The sequence below is a fragment of the Herpailurus yagouaroundi genome, unplaced genomic scaffold (genome assembly GCF_014898765.1).
Source record: "Herpailurus yagouaroundi ecotype Mexico unplaced genomic scaffold, PumYag 182, whole genome shotgun sequence".
NCBI classification, from domain to species: domain Eukaryota; kingdom Metazoa; phylum Chordata; class Mammalia; order Carnivora; family Felidae; genus Herpailurus; species Herpailurus yagouaroundi.
The window spans coordinates 21,983,840-21,996,685 of NW_024412413.1; the positions used below are offsets into that span (position 1 = coordinate 21,983,840).

Consider the following 12,846-nt stretch of genomic DNA (forward strand, 5'->3'; position numbering starts at 1 on the left):
AGGATATGTATATTTTAGTATATTTAATATCATTGGGCACTTTTTATGTGCCATACATTGCTTTAAGCACTTTACATGTATTATCTCATTTAGTTTCCACAAATATGCTATTATTATTTTTATTTTACAGATAAGGAAACTGAGGCACAGAGAAATTAAGTAACTTACCCAAGTTCACATTGCTAGTAAGTGTGGAGTCATTATTTAAACCCCACAGCCTGGCTCCAGAGTAGGGTGACTAACCAAGGCCCAGGACTGAAGGGATTCTCAGGATGTAGGACTTCCAGGTTTAAAACTGAGAAAGAACCTAGCAAACCAAGGTAAGTTGGCCGTGCTATCAAGAGACACTGATCTTAATGCTATTGCTTTCCAAAATGGCTGTATCCATTTCTGTTGCCATCAGTAGTTTGAGAGTAGCTTTTTCCTGCAGGACTGTGATATTAAGTCTCTAAGATAACTCCTAATTATCTCACCTACTGATATTTATGCCCTTGTGCAATTCGTTCCCCCGATATGTGGACTGGACCTAGTGACTTGTTTCTAATGAGTAGAAGATGGCAAAAATAATAGGTGTCACTTCCAAGATCAGGTTACAAAAGAGCTCTGGCTTCTGTCTTGCTAATTTTCTCTTGCTCTCTGGCTTAATCACTCTGATGCAAGCCATTGTCCCATTGTGAGCCTCTGTAGAGAGACCCACATGGCAAGGAACAGGGAAGCTTCTAGTCAATAGCCAGAGAGAAAATAAGGCTCTCAGCCCAACAGTTCATGAAAATCCAGTGCTGCCAACAACCATGTGAGTGAAGCCAACTGTTCCCGGTCAAACCTGAGATGAAACCACAGACCCAGCTGACACTAAATTGCAGCCATCTCTGTTTTTGTTGGGGGATAATTCTTTCCATAAGAACTGATGTCCACAACTGACATACTTGATTTTATTACTTTCATTTTATGTTTCTTATTTATTTTAGTTTATTTTTTCTCTTTTATTCTTTTTTCATATTTTTCTGGTTTCATTGACTTATTGGTAATTTTCCCCTTTGTTAGTTAGGATTTTTACCATTTTTTAATTAAAACAATAATGATTACCTTCCCTTATACAATGTCATAATCAAATATAAATTTCACTGGCATCAGATGAAAACAAGATAGCAAATGTTTACCCTGCTAAGACAGTCTACTCCCTCACTGATAGCTCTCTTGCCCCATGCATTAGTTAGGATATAAATTTGACTGCTGTTACAGATATCCAAAATAATTATGGCTTTAACACCATAGAACATATTGCTCTCTCATATAACATTCTAGGCATAAGAAGCCCGGGGTTGGCTTGGTGGCTCCATAGCTCAAGGATCCAGTCTTCGAAATTGTTGAAGCTAGCCATAGTTTGTTGTTCTCACTGGCACCTTACTCTTACTGTATCACATCCCAGACAAGCAAAAACTAAGGGAGTTCATCACCACTAAACCAGTCCTACAAGAAATGTTAAAGGGTCTTCTTTAATCAGAAAAGAAAAGGCCCTAATTAGAAATAAGAAAATATATAAAAGAAAAAAATCTCATTGGTCAAGGCAAATATATATATATATATATATATATATATATCCACTTAAAAATCTAGTATGAAAATTAAAAGACAAAAATAGCAAAATCAACTACAAGTACATTGAGTAGCTAAGGGATACACAAAATAAAAGATGTAAAATATGATGTCAAAACGTAAAATGTTGGGGGGAGATGAAAAGCAGAAATGTAGTGCTTATAGAATGTGTTTAAGCAACTCTCAGCTTAAAATAGACTACACACACACACACACACACACACACATATGCGCACGCACACATACATGCACACATGCTAGTACCTTATGGTAACCACAAACCAAAACCTACAATGGATACAAAAAAAAAATAAAGAAACCTAAACATAACACTAAAGAAAACCACCAAATCACAAGGAAGGAGACCAGAAAAAAGAAAAATTGTTTCAAAAACAATTTGAAAACAATTAACAATTAACAAATGTCAACAAGTACTCATCTATCAATGAATACTTCAAATGTTAATGGACTAAATGTTCCAGTCAAAAGACATAAGGTGTCTGAAGGTTAAAAAAAATACCCATCTATATGCTGCCTACAAGAGATGCACTTCAGATCTGAAGGCACACATAGACTGAAAGTGAAGGCATTGAAACAAAAAGAAAGCTGGCGTAGCAATACTCATATCACACCAGTCAGATTGGCTATTATTAAAAAGACAAAAAATAACAAATGTTGCAAGATGTGGATCAATTAATGCAGCCACTATGGAAAACAATACCTTGCAAAGTTCCTCAAAAAATTAAAAATAGAACTGTCATGGAAGCCAGCAATTCCACTTCAGGATATTTGTACAAAGAAAATGAAAACACCAATTCAAATGGATATATGCACCCCTATGTTCATTGTAGCATTATTTACAATAGCCAAGATATGGAAACAACCCTTGGGTTGTGTGTCTGTAGATGAATTGATAAAAATGTATGGTGATAGTTGGTAACTATACTTACTGTGAGGATCATTTCATAATATGTAAAAATATTCAATCACTTTGATGTACACCAAATACTAATGGGATATTGTATGTCAGTTATACTTCCATTAAAGAATATGGCAGGATTTCAGGTTAGGTTCATCTGATTTCAAAGCTCAGGTGTGTTGTTTATGACCCTTCCATTTCTTGGTATTTCCTCCATGAATATCCTATTCAAACTGAACTCTTCTTTATTCCTTCCACAAATGTGCCTAATTCTTTTCTATCTCTCTACCTTTTACTCATCATACTTCCAACTCTGGAATGCCCTTCCCTCTCATCTCTTCATGTATGAATTTTACTAATCTGTCAGAGACCTCTGCCATGACACTTTTCTTGAATTCCCAGCCAGAAGTAATCTCAGTTCTGTTTGTCAGCTACATACCAATTAGCATGGTTCCTGTGCTTTAACTGCTCAGTACACGCTAGTGAATGATGTTAAATTCTATTCTATAACATTGTACATGAATTATTTCATATTCACAGAATACTTCTAAAAGCTTGGGGCGCCTAGGTGGCTCAGTTGGTTGAGCGTCCAACTTCGGCTCAGGTCATGATCTCACAGCTCGTGAGTTCAAGCCCCGCATTAGGCTCTGTGCTGACAGCTCGGAGCCTGGAGCCTGCTTCAGATTCTGTGCCTCCCTCTCTCTGCTCCAGCCCACTCACTTTCTGTCTCTGTCTCTCTCAAAAATAAATAAACATTAAAAAAAATTATAATTAAAAAAAATAAAAGCTCAAGTAAGTTAGAAGACTTTTTCTAAGCTTGTTATTTTAGAGAACGTGGACAGTCATAATGCTAATCTATGTGTAGTGAGAAAAACTGACTAAAAGATAGGTCTCTTATTTCAATTCGAAATTGCAGGTATGTTTAGTAATTTTCTCTAAGCAGTTTTTACACACCTCATTTCCTTTTCATCAGCAATGTTTTGTAGCTGCAGGTGTAAAATGTAGGTTGACCATGTAAAACTGTCTTGGATACAGGCTGTCATTTTGCAAATTCCACTGGATAATTGGTATTTTTATAAATTATATAATAAAGGATATATAAATTATGCTTCTCATTTGGATTTTCTCCAAAAAAAAGGCCGTGGAATTACAAAAGCCAGATCACCTTTCTCCATTTAATCAAGGGCATTTTTGATGGTTGCCATTGACACACAGGTTTTGCTTTATTCACTTTATTTCATTTAGTATTTTTAAAGGCATTAATCTAAGAGCCATGGAGGGTATAAGGAAAATATAAGTGTCTGCAAAAATATAGCCTAGTCTGAAAGAGATAATGAACAATACAAGGTACTATGAAATCAAATTATCAGTGTAATGGTACAGATTGTGGATTCAGAAGATGGAGACATTTATAGTCTTTTCTAAATAATTTAGTGCTTGATTACCCACTGTCTTGTACTATGTATTAAATTACTTATAAGAAACATTAAAAAGCTTTTGCCTTATAGTCTGCATGAAATACGCCTCAGTTTTTCTGACTTTGTCACAAGGGTAGTCACCAGGACCAGCCCTTGCAGTGAATCATTCCTCAAGGGATTATCTCTTATCCCTGGAATTAAATTCTGTCTCTACCAATTTGTGTTAATAGCTAACAAATATTGGTCTCAAAATCTACCCAAGTAGTCACAGTCTTTACTCTAGATGTATTATCTGTAAAGCATTAGTGTTTAATTTTTTTTTTTTTTTGCTTTTCTTTCTAAATTTTCTTTCCTCTTCTATGTTTTATTTTATTCTTTGATATTTGGCTTCATAGGGAAAAATAAAACCCATGCTATGTGCCTGATAGCATGCTATTTACTTTTCATATGTATTCTCTCATTTTATCTGCACACATAAACAATAACTTTCTTCTAGACAGTTATTAATCATTTTAATTTTTATTATTTTTTTTTCCAACGTTTATTTATTTTTGGGACAGAGAGAGACAGAGCATGAACGGGCGAGGGGCAGAGAGAGAGGGAGACACAGAATCGGAAACAGGTTCCAGGCTCTGAGCCATCAGCCCAGAGCCCGACGCGGGGCTCGAACTCACGGACCGTGAGATCGTGACCTGGTTGAAGTCGGACGCTTAACCGACTGCGCCACCCAGGCGCCCCGATCATTTTCATTTTTAAAGTTAAGAAAACTGAAGTCCAGAGAGGTTAAATAAATTGTCCAACATTGAGCAGACAAGTTTTCCACAGACTTCATTATCTGGTATTAGAATGTAAGTTTGTATGCTTTTTTATAGTAGCATTTGCTAAAAGGCAAAGAATTGGATTTAGTGTTGTTTATCTTGTGCTAACAAAAGTTGAGTAGCAAATAGCACAGAATTGAAGATGAGACAGATAATGGAATGAAATACCATGAGTGAGAGCCAGAGATACAGAAACAGATCCATAAAGACTTCAGGTATTGGAATTATCAGGCACAGATTAACAACAACAACAATAATTGCTTGCTATTTTCCACTAAATAAAAACAAGCTTGAAATTGTCAGGAAACTAGGGGCTCCTGGATGGCTCAGTCGGTTAAGCATCCGACTTCGGCCTAGGTCTTGATCTTGCAATTTGTGAGTTCAAGCCCCATGTCAGGCTCTGTGCTGACAGCTCGGAGCCTGGAGCCTGCTTCAGATTCTGTGTCTCCCTCTCTCTCTGCTCCTCCCCTCTTCATGATCTGTCTCTGTCTCTCAAAAATATATAAATGTAAAAAAAAAAAATTAAAAAAAAATTGTTAGGAAACTGAAAAATGCCAAATAGTGATGTTGCATATTTGAAAAAGAACCAAATAGAAATTTTAGAAATGTGAAGTATCAGTGAAATTAAGAAAATAGTTTGATAGCAGACTTGACATTGCCGAAAAAGAGCTAATAAACTGGAAAATGAGTATAAAAAGCTATTCAGAATGCAACACAGAAAGACAACAATGAATATACAAAAGAGAGAATAAATAATGAAAATAAAGACTCTAACATTATTTCACTGGAGTTCAGTAAACATTAGCTATTATTATTACTATATCACTTCAGAATTAAATATACACTATATACCAACAAAACTTCCTTTTACTTATTTAAACTTATCTCCAGCTTCTTCCTAACATAAAACAATATCTTTATCTATGCTCTTTTTATCTCCATGCCCTTATGTTTTATGATCTGTCCCAGCTTTCTTGCCTGAAAACTGAAGGCTTTCACAGCCTCTTCCTTCCCAGCCAGTCTGATGATTGTTCCTCCCTTGCTTTTTCATTAAGCTTCATTTATCTGTTATAAAATCTCAAGTTATATGGCATTATACCTTGTCTACAATTCTGATATCATATTTGACTGTATACTTCTTAAGGGCATGGATTTTTAAACATTTTATTAAACTTAATTTTTCAAAGCAGTTTTAGGTTTGTAGAAAAATTGAGCATCAGGTATCGAGGTTTCTCTTGTACCCTGCCACCACACAAGCACAGCTTCCCCCACTATGGACATGACCCACCATACTGGTACATTTGTTACAATCAGTGAATCTACAATGACCCATCATTATCATCCAATGTCCATAGTTTATGCTAAGATTCACTCTTGATGGGTTTAGGCAAATGTATAATGACATGTATCCACTGTTATCATATCATACAGAATAGTTTTACTGCCCTAAAAGTCCTCTGTGCTCCACCTATCTTTCCCTACCCTCTACCCTCTGCCTAGAGGCTCTTTTCCATTTATCCTTAGAATATAACATAATACCTGATACATAGTTGCCCCCAAATAAATGATTTTAGATGTATGGTTGAATGAATGAAAGGGAGGGACAAATTGGAGAGAATCAGGACTTCTTTTCATTGTCTTGCTGACTGATATTTTGTCTCTGTTTCAGTAGTTACTCATACCAATTATATCCTAGACAGAAGACCACCCCATATTACTGTCTTTTGGAACTCTGTGTTTCTTGAGATTCTAATTCAGATCTCACCTTATCCATTAAACCTGAGTCAAGAGTAAGCTCTGGACACTGTTAAGACTTATTTAATAAATGATCTATTTAATTCAATATATCACACTTATATATTTTTGTTTCATAAGCCTATGTCTGGACTCCCCAGTGAAACTGAATTATGTTTTTATGTGGGTAGAGTTTTCATCCCCTCACTTTTTATGAGCAAGAGGCATCTTCATTACTTACTACTTTTTACTTGGGACTGTAGGCAATGGCCATAGAATACAAAACCTTGCAGGTCCATAAAGAATTGACAGTCTCAGTCTTTGCATCAATTCAGCTGTCTAGAACAGAAACTTATTGGGAACTAATTAAAAACATAACAAGGAAGTAATTTGTTTTAGATTTGAGCTTGCAACAGTTTCCAAACAAAGCTATAGAGGATTGTCAAATTGTTGTTAAAATAATATAACTTCTATGTGCTACCAAGAGTTATTTTTGGAACTTTCCCATCCTTTTCCAAGTGATTTAAACATTCTAAAACTGCATCTTTTTTGTTATTTTGTTTCGATAAAAATTTAAGAAGAGAGTTTTATGCATGTTGCTGATTTTAAAGTCATCACTTTATTTTTCCTTTGACCCTCATACTGAGCAAAAGAGAGAAATAATTTAGATTTTTGAAATTTTATTCGATTAGCTTGATTATAGAAGATGTGTTTATCTGGGTGTGATTGTTTTGTGTTAGTCTACATTGTAAAACCATTGTTCACACATGTCAGTTTTTCCTCAATTTTATTTTATTTTATTTTTTTAAAATTTTTTTTTTCAACGTTTATTTATTTTTGGGACAGAGAGAGACAGAGCATGAACGGGGGAGGGGCAGAGAGAGAGGGAGACACAGAATTGGAAACAGGCTCCAGGCTCTGAGCCATCAGCCCAGAACCCGATGCGGGGCTCGAACTCACAGACCGCGAGATCGTGACCTGGCTGAAGTCGGACGCTTAACCGACTGCGCCACCCAGGCGCCCCTCAATTTTAATTCACCGGGATGGTTCTCTATAGTTTGAGGGATTTCTGGGGGACGTGCTTTCAGGAGGCTTGAATTTGGGTTTTATGACTCAGGAAGATATGAAACTTCCACTTTAATAAATATCAATACCCATATGAAAGATTATGGGGAAAAGTTAGCCCAATCATATAAAAAAATCTTACTGTTTTTAGTTAAGGTGAAGTTTTGCCCTTTGTATAGTAAACGCAGTCTTAATAGCTGTGTTGGGTATCTGTCATGAATTGAATAATAATACTCTTCCTTTTTGGAATAATACTACAGGGTATGATATTTACCATTCCAAAAGAAAGTAAAGCATTCAGTAAACATTATCTTTAAAATATACTGCTATGCATATTCCTCATTATGATCTTGTAATTGATACCAGTTTTAAGCTGAATTCTCAATTCATGTTCACTAAAGTAATTTCAAGTCTTAAAAGGTAAACTGAGTGATAAGGTTTATGGCAGTTCTATTTTTATTCACAGATAATGCATCTGAGGTAGCAATTACTGCTCCAGGAAGTAGTAACCATAGAAACAGCTCAACAGGCCCAACACCCGACTGCTCACCTCCATCCCCTGACACTGCCCTCAAAAATATTGTAAAAGTTATTCGACCCCAGGTAAGTGCCCAGATGATATCACCTGCAGTAGTGTATTTTGTTTTGGAATCATTGCATGTATACTGCTTATATTGCAATGCTTGGACTATTTTATGATATGCAAATAGATTTTTAGATTAAAAGAAGAGACTTGGAAGAGGATGTTTCCTAACCTTGGAGTTGATGACAGATACTGAAATCCATACTAGCTTTTGGAAAAATGAATTTATATATCACGTGAAAAAACAAGTGAAACTTAGAAAATTGACTATTTCATATCACTTTTCTCTCACTACATTTTAATAATTATGCTCCAATTATTAAACTATTACATGTTTTCTGGGTTTTCATGCTCCTTTTGTCTTCACTTCTCTCGACATGCTGCATTATTTGTGATCACCTCTCCATCTTCCAACCTAAGTTGTTTCGATATATTTTCTTTAAATTCTCTATTCCTTGTGGTTGCCTTTTGTCCTTGTTTAAAAAATTTCTTTTAATATTTACTTATTTTTGAAAGAGAGAGAGACAGAGCATGAACGGGGGAGGGGCAGAGAGAGAGGGAGACACAGAATCCAAAGCAGGCTCCAGGCTCTGAGCCATCAGCCCAGAGCCCGATGCGGGGCTTGAACTCACAAACTGCGAGATCATTACTTGAGCTGAAGTCAGACACTTAACCAACTAAGCCACCCAGGCGCCCCTCCTTTTGTCCATGTTGAATATTGCACCCCTCATTGCACCTTATTTTTCTCCAGTGCTCACTTTTCTCTAGCTTGTCTCTCTCTACCTTTTGTCCTTTTTTCGTTTCTGTCACTTGTACGTATGGGTTTCTTTCTCTTCCCTCTTCTCTTTCAGTTGGATTTTCCAGTAGGCGGTTTGCAGGCAAGCTTTAGAAATATCATTGGGACAAGCTGTTCTGTGATATTTCATTGAAAATAGCACTTATAAAGCTGTTTGCATTATATTTTTGCCAACAGATGGACTCAGAACATGGAATTGGTGGTGTTCTCAACCTGGCTCATTCTGAATGGGCCTCATAAAATCCAAGAGAGGGGGACTTTGGATCCAATCAATGCCATTCACCATCCACTTAGATATATAGTATGAGCAAATCCTTTGAGCCAATTTGTAAGACAAATGTCTCTTTTTAAGACTGTTTTGGTCTAAATGAGCAATGATTTGCTTGATATCTTACCTTCTTCAGGATGATTTATTTTAGTTTATTTTCATTATAATCATCCTCATCAATAAATAGCATTTTGACCTTAAATATTCACTATATTTATAGAATACTTTCATATAAATAGTTTCATGTAACCATCATTAATTTCAAGGGAATGTGATATTGTGTTATGAATAAAGCTGTTGACACTACAAGGGGCTAATTGTACAACTGATTCAAGTTCCTTTTTTTCCCTTCAGTATAATAGTTGTCTCCTCCTGCTCAGAGGTTAGAAAAATCTTCTTGAGGTTGTACAACATCTGTATGAGGATGGAACTTACAAGTTCATTTTGGCAAGGTAACATTTCACAGTGTCCAACTGTGTGGAAGAGGAAGTGTCTTCAAAGATCCCTTCTTTTCTTCCAGAAAAATTTGATCTACTTCATTTGCTTCAAGACATAAACCTCATTAAAGCCAGATTTAGATGCTAAATGTCACATTTATCTTCACTTGTTCTCTCATTATATGAAGGTGTTTCTAGTGTTTTTGTGCAGCCATTACATTTTCAGCATTTTTAATTACTTAGGTAGGAGATTATCTTATATATATGTTAACATCCATTACTAAACACATTTATTTTTACATCAGCATAACTATCTAATGTAAATGCATTTAGCCACTCAGTGAATAAAAAGCAGATTTTCTTTCTACATATTTGTAATCTAACCAATTCTAAGGGATCTTACTCTGTAAATCCTTCTTTGCATTCTCTATTCTATTTTAGTTTATTTTAGGTAAACTGAAAAAAAGTATTGGTAGTATGAAAGCCAGAAATTCCTTTTGACTCTATTCCTTGGTTCTGTCCATTATTAAATGTTTATGAAGGCAACTGATTCTACCTTCCTTTCTTAGATGTTATAATGATGATTTAGGAAGGAAAAAAAAATGAAGTGAGAAATTCAGGAAACCAATGATGATGGTATTTAAATTTGAACCAGTGCAGCCTGAAAGTATGTATGTAATAGAACAGTAGCAGCTAAGGTGTATAGTTGGAAAATAATATAACCTCACTTGGACTACTCTTACTTTTGTCTCAAAGACTTTGGTGTTTTACTTATTTCTTCTGATCTTCTGGGCTCCATATTCATGGCAGAGAGCAGGAAGTAGAAGATTCAAGTGGAGGTAATTATGAGGGAGTATAGGTCAGACACATGATTTCAAGAGAGGGTTTAGAGACTAGAGGGCATGGATGGGGGATAGCTAGATGGACAGTGTAACAGACTCCCTGGTGTGCTCTGACAAGTCACAGGTGTATCAGAGATGGAACATTGTCAAGAGTTAACTGTTTCAAAGAAAAGATAATTATTGGTTAGCTTATATAAGAGCCTATATTTTGATCACAGATTTAATCCTCTAAAGTGTCTGCTAATTCTGGCTTTATGTGTGGAAATGTAGGAAATGTGAAGTTAGAATGACTTGTGGTAGTATTCAAATACGTTTTTTTATTTACTAATTAGAAATTAATAACATGGTTGAAATGATCATTTCACTCTTGAAACTGTTGATGAGCCTTGGAAACAAAAGTATAAATACAACTGTTATCCATGAATTTACATTTATTTGCCCAGGTGTTAGTAGTAGATGTATTCAGTCTTATTGTAAGAAGAATGAGAAAGAATAAATAGAAATGATAGAATAGATAGAAATGAAAACAGAACTTTCATCTCATTCACTGCAAACAAAGACTGCTTAGATAGAGCAAGTTAGGTTACTTCCCTTTGCTTCATGCATGCCTTTACCTAACATACTTTCCATAACTACCTATTAATGGAGAATATCCATTGTAACCAAAGAGTCCTTGCTTTCAAAATGAGATAGGCCTGATTACACATTGCATGTGTTTCTGGTTGGTGTGTTAATTACTTGGAAGCTACCAACTTGCAGTGCTTTGTTGAGTTTGACTTATTCAGCATATTTATTAACTCACTAAGTCACAGCTGTTAGTTCTGCATCTTGTGTTTGATCTTTTTACCTTTGCCTCTTTGGGCTCTTTTGTGTCTTAAAAATGTCCAGATTATGAAGCATTCTATTTTCAATTAACAGACACTGAAATATTTATATGCTACTGGTTATTCTTTGTTTTTCTCCACTATATTGACCCACAAGGCTGAGTTTTTCTATTTAAATGAATTCACAAGGGTGGGTTTATTTACTTATATTTGAAAATAAAATTATTTTGGAACTCAAAAAAAGGACTTCAAAACACTTGAAAAAATATTGCCATTGAAAAAAATTTTAGGTAAGTCTGTTGACACACCAAGTTTTCTTCTTTCTACTAATTACATGCTTCTTGCAATAACTTTTCTTCTTTTAAAATGTTTTCTTGGTGAAGCATCTTTTTTTCTCCCCAACTGAAGAATAAAACAAAATTTAATGAATTTTGACCATTGCATATGTAGGTGTAATCACCACTCAAAGCAAGATATTAAAACATTGTCATCATCCCTGAAAGTTGCTTCATGCCCCTTTTCAATCAACTACCCCCATTCCCTCCTTGAAAGCAACTTCTTTCTTTCTTTCTTTTTTAATGTTTATTCATGTTTGAGAGACAGAGAGACACAGAGTGTGAGTGGGGGAGGGGCAGAGATCAATGGAGACACACAATCCCAAGCAGGCTCCAGGCTCTGAGCTGTCAGCACAGACTGACATGGGGCTTTAAACTCACAGCAAGAGATCATGACCTGAGTCGAAGTTGGTTCCTTAACCAACTGAGCCATCCAAGTGCCCCAAAAATAACTTCTTTCTGATTATTATTGCCATAGATTAGAATTGTCTATTCTTGGACTTTACGTAAATGGAATCCTCCAGTGTGTGTGTGTTTTGTGTATGTCAATGTCTGACTTTTTTAACTCAACATAATGTTTTTGGGATTCACTCATATTGTTCCTTTATTGCTGAGTAGTATTCTCTTAGATTAATATAGTACAATTTGTTTATCCATTTTCCTGTTGATTGATACTTGTGTTGTTTTCCTGCTGTTTGATATTTTGAACGAATGTGCTATGAATACTCACATTCAAATCCTTTTATGGACATATGTTTTTGTATACATACCAAAGAGTGGAATTGTTGGGTCATAAAGTAGATGAGTAAATAACTTTATAAGAAACTTCCCAAGAACTTTTCAGAGTAGTTGTTCCATTTTATAATCACAAGAGAAAGGTGTGAGAATTTTAGTTTCTCCACATCTCTCAGACTTTTGGTGTATTAGACTTTTAAATTTTTTTTACTTTAATCATTCTTATGGGTGTGAAAAGATTTCTCATTATAGTTTTAATTTGCATTTTTCTTGTAACTAATAATATTGAGCACCTTTTCCTGTGGTTATTGATCATTCTTAGATCTTTTGAGGAGCACCTATTCAAGTTTTTTTTTTAATGGAGTTGTTTAAATTTCTGGTTGTAGTAATTATTTATAAATTGTCTTGTAATTCCTGAAGATATGAGTCCTTTGTCAGGTTTCTGCACTGCAAATATTTTTCCTCAGTCTGTGATT

At 35.2% G+C, this 12,846-nt stretch overlaps 1 protein-coding gene across 8 annotated transcripts in view; it reads left to right on the top strand.

Moving 5' to 3' along the window:
• The window catches only part of ANKS1B (ankyrin repeat and sterile alpha motif domain containing 1B), a 909,382-nt gene that overhangs the window by 249,292 nt on the left and 647,244 nt on the right, over positions 1-12,846 (top strand). For all 8 annotated transcript variants that reach the window (XM_040491122.1, XM_040491120.1, XM_040491121.1 and 5 more), the window contains one exon: positions 8,017-8,153. In XM_040491122.1, coding sequence (XP_040347056.1) covers positions 8,017-8,153 — 137 coding nt within the window. The remainder of the gene's footprint in view (positions 1-8,016; positions 8,154-12,846) is intronic.